We start from the raw sequence: 8,135 nt of genomic DNA on the forward strand, positions 1-8,135 counted from the left end.
CAGCGACACCCTGGCGTGTGCGGCCGGGCCTGGCGGGGGTCTCGCGTTTAACTCGGGCCGCGGCGGAGCGGCGCCTCTAGCAGCGCCTCGGGGGTCCGCGGAGGCCGGGCCCCGCCGCGAGGGGCGGGAACCGCTCGGCGGCCGCACCTGCCCCGCTCGAGCTGCCGGCGCGGCGCCTGCGAGGGCCCGCGGAGCCCCCGCCCCGCGCCTCTGCCGCGGGAGGGCCGCGCCCCCGGCCCCATGACCCGCGCCGGGCCGGGCCGCCCCGCGGGGCCGACAGCGGCGAGCGCTGCCCCACCGCCGCCCTCAGCGGGAGGGCATGAGCGGGACGCTCCGCGCGTCTCCCATTGGCTGCAAGACAGACGCTCCCCACCAATGAGCGGTTAAGGTGGCGCCGCCTATTGGCCAAGAGCGCCGATGGACAGCCGGGAGAGCCTATGCACACGGCGAGTGGGGCCGCGCCCCCGGAAGCGTGCGCGCTGTCGGCAGCCCAGGCCGGTCCCGGCGGGAGGTGCGCCATGGCCGGCGGCGGGGACGCGCTCCGCGCCCTGCTCCGTGCCGCCAACGCCCTCCTGCAGCAGCGCCGCTACCGCGCCGCGCTCGCCGTCCTCAAGGGCTTCCGCAACGGGGCCGTGTGAGTGCGGTGGGGGCGGCTGGGGGGGGGGGCGCCGGGCCCGGTGTGTGTGGGGGGAGGGTGTCTCGGTTCCCTCCGCGCCCAGTCGCCCCGAGGGCCGCGGGAAGGCCGCCGTGTGCCCTCCTTGCCCGTAAGGAGGACGGGGCTGTTGTGGTAGAAGTTCAGGAGAGGCGTTTCCGTCTCCCTCACCGATAGGCGGGGTTTTAACTGGATTTGGGGTCACCTTTGGGCCTGGCCTATTGGGGTGTATGTTTTCTTAAGCCTGTGGCCTGGGCTCTTTCTGGTTTGGTGTGCTGCTGCCACTGGGCTGACTTAAAAGTAAGATGTAGTTGCTTAAGTAGCATCTTTTTGCTGTCAGTGGAATAGAAATACAGTCATTTCACAGTATAATACAAAAACTCTGAAATACCTATTCACTTTTGCAGTTATGGAGCAAAAATTCGTGCCCCGCATGCCCTGGTGATGACTTTCCTGTTCAAGAGCGGAAGGTACGAACCCTAGTTCTGTATTTCTGCGTTACTACTTAGAATGCTTTTATTCAAGCATTCAATTTTTCATGTTTCCAGAGGGCTGAAAGAGCAGAAAGATATGTGAGCCATGTTCGTAGCCCATTGTTCTGATAGCTAAGCAGGTCAGCTCATATGCACACACAAATATCCATAGTCATGGGGGTCAACCACTCATGGTTGATGAGAACCAGTGGGCAGAGGAGAAATTAGCAGATGCAAACAGCAGCACTCTGCTCTCCGTTCAAATCAGGGAAGCCAAACTATAGCAGTGCACCTTGTGGCTTTCCCCGCTTATGCCAGAGGTTTGCACTGAGGCAAAAAATAATAAAAAAAAAAAAGGCTGCTTGACTAGTCATAGAATTAGAAGCACAGTCCGCAGCCGAAGTAGAGCTGTATTCTGATGAGTGAGCCGGAGGTGAAGGGATTTCTCCTGCCTCACAAGATGTTCTGTGGGGTGCCCAAGCTATTACTCTAGATGGGCAGGCCAGAGGGGCATAGTGTCCAGGCAGAGTGACTGCAGTGGTCCTGCCTTTTTGCTCTCCTAATTGTCTGTTTCTTTTCTTCAGTTTAAGAGAGAAATTGAAATCGATTGCTCAGGCTACGTACACTCATTCCCGGAACTTGGCGTATTTTGTGTTCACCTACAAGGGGCTGATGGCGTTGCAGTCCCGACTACAGGGGAAAAAAATTCCATTTCATTCTTTCTTTGCAGCCTGCATTGGGGGTTGGCTAGTGTTCGGTGAGAACAATCCCATCAACAGCCAGGTAAATGCGTTCGTTGAAAGTTTCCTTGATAAAAAAAACCCAACAGATGGATGATGATATGCCAGGAAGTGGTTGGTATAGCCTGGCATGTTTCTGGTGGTTCTTACCGTGTAGCATTACTCTTTTACCATATTCCTCTTCGCACAAGTTTTTGTTTTAGCTGCTCTGCACTCAAATCCTAGAGGTGGTTGTGTGCCTCCGTGAACGGTGTGTGCAGTTTGAGCGCTAAAAGCCCAGGTTTACCTCCAGAGCTGCACTCGTATACCTAGGAAGGCAGGCAGTCACGCAATCCAAAGCCGTTGGGTTACCCCACCTGTCATCTGAGCTGTGGTAACCGACTGCGTGCGCTCCTAGTCTGCCTACTCGCAGGGTTAAATCCTGTAGCTTGAATGTTGTGAGTGTAGAGCACAATCGGTTACTGAGCTACACTTAACTAAACTGGTTAAACTGACAAAAGCTGCTCAGGGGACGTTTGATTTAAAGCTGGTTGTTAACGCACAGTCGCAGATGAATCAGTCAGTAAAACACACAGATGCGGATTAATCAAAAGTGTTCTACTTATGCAATGCCCTGCAAGAGCATACCTTCAGTCTGGTTTTAGGATGTGTCCAGACTCCCGAGTTTGTATCTGCTTGGCAGGTTAGCAGGGCTGCTCCGTGACTATTCTATCAGCAGCAGCATCTGAGGTTGCATTAACTGAGCAACGACAAAAGTTGTGCAACTGCAAAGATGTGTTGCATTAAGTGTAACTTGTTGATTACTAAATTAGAGCACCAGCAGAGAAGTAGGACTTTGAGGACACAGGGAAGACACAAACATCTCCAGTTATAAAGACTGCTTGATATGTGAACCTACAACCTGTTTGCTTTTAAGTTGGGTAAATTGTTTCCACCCCTCTTGCCTGGCTTATCGCTTCTAAATCACTTAACCTGGCTAGTATATCTGGCCACGTTATTTACGTAATGTTCTTTGGATTTTCTCTTCATGCAGATCATTATGTACCTGCTGTCTCGTATCCTGTTCGGCTTGTCTCGGCTGGCAGTGGAAAAGGGCTATGTCCCACAGCCAAAGCAGGATCCCTTTCCGCTTGTCGCTGCTCTGATATGGGGGATAGTTCTCTGGCTCTTTGAATACCACCGGCAAACTCTGCAGCCTTCTCTGCAGTCCTCCATGACCTACCTGTATGATGACAGTAATGTATGGCATGACATTTCTGACTTTCTCATTTATAACAAAAGGACAGACAGCAAGTAGGTGGTTCATTGTAAAACACCTTTGAATGGGACGGTACCTTCCAGCAGCTAAGAGAAAAGATTATGCTGTTGCTCTTGACTGGTAATTTTTTTAAATTAATATCTATCAAGCAGAGTTGCCTCTTGTGTCCAGGCCAAAATGTTCTGATTGGTCTTCTCTTGGCTCTGTTTAGAGCCAGTAAATACCCCACAGAAACTTGTTGCAGTCTTTTTTAAGAGAGGCCTTATTTTCCCTACAAGTATGGCTTTTGGATTTTTTGTTTTTTAAGAAACTAAACATACTTATAAAATGACAGCCTGACAGTAAGTGGAGAGTATGTCTAATTATGAAAAAATGTTCTAGGGATCGTCTGAATGCTCGCAAGACAGAAGCATTTTTCTGTGCTGCTGTGCTAACCGTAGCGTGATGGGAGTGGGGGACCTGCTCGGGTCTGAAAGCAGGGACATAATTTCTTGATTTCTGTGGATGACCGGAAATCTTGTTTAAACTATTACAAGGACAGCTGTGTGCTCCTTAAGAGAGTTTCTCTGCAGTTTTCCATCAGAGAGACAATAAGATGTTTGAGAATAAAACTGTTAAGATTGTCTGGTACAAGCCTGGTGAATCAGGCTTGGAAGGACTATTTTTGCTCGGTTTCTTTCATGCACTTGGGCTGAATCTGTCCCTCTGCAGAGTGCACTAATTAATACCCTGTAATTACTTTAAACTTACTTGTGAAAGCTGCTTGAACTAAATACCAAAAACAGTTACACAACTTAGACTCCTTTGGAAACAGGCTGAGGCGCATTGCACGCCCTCAGATATCACACTGAGTACTTTATATGTAGAAGCGAGCAACGCTTCTAACAAGCACTTTTATTTTGGTGGAAGATAAGCACGTGGGTTTCTTTTAGGTCCAGAATCTATCCTCCACAGCAGTGGCATGTGTTAGCTGTAATCAAACTTGAATGTACCTGTAGTTTGTGCAGGCTTGTTGCTGAGCCAGGTTGAGGCCACAGATGAATATACGAGTGAATCTTCCTCTTAAAAATACACTGCTGAGCCACAGGAATAGTGCAGCACACACTGGGCTTTAACAGAAGATTGACTAGATAGCTGAGAAAGAACAAAACTGTTTTAAAATTAATAAATTCAACCTGTTAATAGTGCAAAGCACACTACCATATAACACTATACCATTCACTTAATGATGTACATGAAAATAATTCCTGATGGACTGGTTTTATGTGGTGATATTCACAAGAGTCATTAAGTTCCCTGTGCTAACCGTTCCCTTTTGGCTCAGTCGGGACTATTTTGTTCGCTCTCCCTGTACCCATCCGCTTTTCCATCCTGACCTGACCATGTCATTTCATAATCCCGCTGATGCTGTTCTTCATTGTCTTTTGCAGTCTCTTTACACTCCAGGCTCTAGCAATTTGTCCTATTCAATGGTATGACTGAAGCAATACACTTAAGTTCAGGTAGCTTCTGAGCAGAAAAAAATTCTCACTTTCTTCTTAAGTCATTTTTCCTTGTCCTGCTAAGCTCTTTTATTACTATTACACATATTCTGAGTGCTGCTTTGCTCTTTATTTTTCCACTCTCTGTGTCAGCAAGAGGGAGAGTGAAATGTTCCCCTCCCCCTAGTCTGTCTGGTGCTGCGATGTTTGGGATTGAATTGCATCCTGAGTGGCTCAGGTGGAGTAGGAATAGAGTCTTCTGGCTCTTGAACTGAATCTAGCACCGAGTCCAACTACATCACTGTGAGATCTTACAGTGTCGAGACGGACGCTGCTTTGTGCTCATGATGTTTGATGCCCGAAAGACAGGCTTTGCCATAATGACTGTCTGTGGTACCTTTAACTTTTAACTTCACCTGCTATTACAGTCTGTACTGAAGACTTGAATTTGAACACCGATCCATATTTAATCAGATAGACCCCAGGAAAGCTATAGAAGTTAGGAATTGGTTTTGTTTCTTTGTAGTTAAATATTTTGCTTGGTGCAGATAAGCTTAAAGATTCAAGTACAGAAAAAATGCTGAAGCTACAGGTGAGGTCTGATTTCTTTATAAACATTGTATCTTTATTTGCACCACTGCTGGATATCTGAAGCAGCACGAGTGCAGCACTCTATGTCAGAAGCCTCAACATTGTTCCAAATAAGAATGTTAGTATTCTGCTAATATTGCTAAATTCCTACAGGCTTTGATGGGATTTCAGAAAACCCTTCCACAATCTGACAGCTATGGCTTGAGAATTTCTCCCTAAAACTATTAGACTCACAAATCCTTGACCGTGTATAGTTATCATAGCAAAAGATGGTACAGGCTGGTTGTGTAAGCCGTGTGTCTATAAGAAGTTTTTAACCTTTTTTTAATTTATAGCTGGCATTCCTTTCTCTGAGAAAGGCTTGTGATTCCCTTAGAGGTGAAATAATTTTCTTCTGCTAGTAGTTCTAGCAGTGCAACCACGTGGCTGCTTGTGAAGCACTTCTCTGGCCTCGGGAAGGACCAGTGACCTGTCCTGTCCTTTTTACACTACCGTAGTATCTCTGTCCTCTCTAGATGGCAAAGGCAAGCCAATAGCAAGTTTCTAGTATCAGCCTGGCAGCAGTGGCCATCGGTTGTCCTTGGTTCAAAATGCCCTTTTGCTCTTGGGAATCTATCACCAACCTCACTTTCAAAGCAAATAGTGCCCGAGCCTCCAACCATCTGTACTTGTGATCCAGGAACCAGCTGCCGTCCCTGGAAGACAAACTGCAGCTCGTCCCGGGAGCGGGGCCTGTGTAGCAGCAGCCATTAGCCAGGCGTTTGCGGACGGTTGGTTTTCCTGCTGCGTTGGGGCAGGACGTTAAGCTGCAAGTCAGTTCTTTCCCCAGGGAAGTAATTGGAACAGTTCTTTAACGGCATTAGTCGGCATTGCTGTTTCTGTGACCAGATAGCTGGGGATGAACCCCTTATGCTACCAAGGTGTTGGAACAATGCGGGCGTGTAGTAAGGAAGTGAACTAGAAGTAATTTGTCTGAGTCAGACTTTTCGGATACGTAAGTTACACTCCCTGCCCTCCCCCAGTGCATTGTGTGGCGAATTGAGTCCTCTGTTTGTGTTCCTTTTTTATTAGCATTAAAACCAAAAGAAATAAAGAGACAGTTGGGAAGCCACCTGCGAATCGGCCAAATGCTTAAGAATCACAAAGAAGTGCCACTTTTTCCCCCCAGCCCTGGTCGGTTTTGAATTTTAAGATGAACATGGGTTTGTTTGTCTACATCAACTTTATTTTCCCTTGTTATTTCTTCCTCGACACCTGACCATGAGATGCTGAGTGCTACTAAAGAGGAGCAGAGTGTCTCAATGCTCAGCTCAGTTTGTCAAAAATTAGGATTGACTGGATGAAATTGAAGTGTTCATTTTAAAATGATGCTTCTCCTTCAGATTTTAAGCCTCTTTTAGAGGCAGTTTTAAAGGTTAATGAATCAAACTGATCAAAAGTTTTCAGCAAGCCTTGAATAGCAGACCGACTATACTGAGCTATTAATCATTTATTTTATGAAGGAACAAAGCAAGCTCAGGGTTATTTACTGCCGCTGCATGCTGCCCTAGCATACCCACTGTGCTTCACTTCTCTCTGGAGGACAGCTTGTATGCTAGTGCTGGCTGCCAGGATCGCTGAAGAACCGTTTCTGGGACAATTACATTATTTAACAAAGGTGAAAATTAAATGGCTGCATGACATTTGGGTTAGCTAAGGTTTTCTGTACTGCGTTTGATCCTTTCAGTTAAGGGGAGGATATTTCTGAAAGAAAAACTTGTGCTTGTCCAATTAGTGCCGCAGAGAAGTGCTTACGGAGGTTGCTGCTGCTCTAAGGTGCGAACCTGTGTTCGCAGCGTGATGGTCCCGGTCGCCGTCTGTGTGTCTGGGCAATAACCACCTCTGCTCTGGACAGCTGGCTCAGGAGGGAGAGGCTGCAGAAGAGCTTTGATATTGGTGCTGCGAGACTTTCTTGCCCTGGTAGACTAGTTCAAGCTCTGCTTTAAACCGAGCCGGGTGGGGGGTAGAAGTGTGGGGATGATCTCTGGCTGCTGAAGTAGACCAAAACCAGGTGTCCGTGGGGGCCCCCTGTGACTGCAAGAGGGTCCCCTGTGCATGCTAAGCTCTGCAGCCAGTTGGGAGCCATTGTCGATTGCTGGTGCTAGCGGAGTAACCAGAACCCCGTGCAGATGCCCTCACACAGGAGCAGCTGCTGTGACTCAAACTCATTTTCACTGCATCAGCACAAATACGACCTTTGGATAATACCCCGAGCCGCATGCTGTTTCCTGTTTGTCAGGTTGTGTTTGTCTTCCTGGATCATGCCAACCTGAGCAGAATGTGTTTGGTTTTCTGGTGCTGGTTTTGAAATCCAGCAGATAAGGGAGGAGAGAAAATAAGGCGTAATGCTATCCAGCGTAGTGTCTGTCTGCCACTGTTAATATTTTAGGGGTGCTAATCTTGAATTTTCAACCTGTGTGTTCATACCAGATTGTTGGAGGAGGTAACTTTTTTTCTTTACTTAGAAGAATTTTTATCTGTCTCATTTCCTTATGAGACTGGTGATGAGGAGGGGGAAAAACAAATTAAGTGCTCTATAATACAAGTAGTATTACCTCTGCTTTTGGTATATATTTTGTGTTCATAATTGCTGTGTAATCCAGGCCCTGATTTTCTGACAGCGTAGAATAAAGTTAAGAACATAAACTCAGGTAACTTGTAATTACACTGATCAGAATGCTTGTAGGAATATCTCAGTTTTTGCTTTTAAAACGTGCAAAAGGGGGGGCAGTGGGTTGTTGAAGTAGCTCTGTCCACTATGAATTGACTTCTTGTGCAGTGTAGTACCTCACTCCAAGACTTTCTGCCAAACTCATTTGCAGATTATTTCTGTATAACCACTCTTTGAATATTATAATACTGTGCTTTCTATAATAATAATAAAAACCTAATTTTTTGTCT

At 47.1% G+C, this 8,135-nt stretch overlaps 1 protein-coding gene across 1 annotated transcript; it reads left to right on the plus strand.

Annotated features, from left to right (window-relative positions):
* Positions 1-518: 518 nt before the first annotated feature.
* PXMP4 (peroxisomal membrane protein 4) lies at positions 519-7,192 on the plus strand. The gene is made up of 4 exons (XM_050907313.1): positions 519-634; positions 1,060-1,122; positions 1,710-1,908; positions 2,899-7,192. Exons 1-4 carry the CDS (start codon positions 519-521, stop codon positions 3,160-3,162), a joined length of 642 nt encoding a protein of 213 aa, XP_050763270.1. The 3' UTR covers positions 3,163-7,192.
* The last annotated feature ends 943 nt before the right edge of the window (positions 7,193-8,135 follow it).

The sequence above is a fragment of the Gymnogyps californianus genome, chromosome 17 (assembly GCF_018139145.2).
Source record: "Gymnogyps californianus isolate 813 chromosome 17, ASM1813914v2, whole genome shotgun sequence".
NCBI classification, from domain to species: Eukaryota; Metazoa; Chordata; class Aves; order Accipitriformes; family Cathartidae; genus Gymnogyps; species Gymnogyps californianus.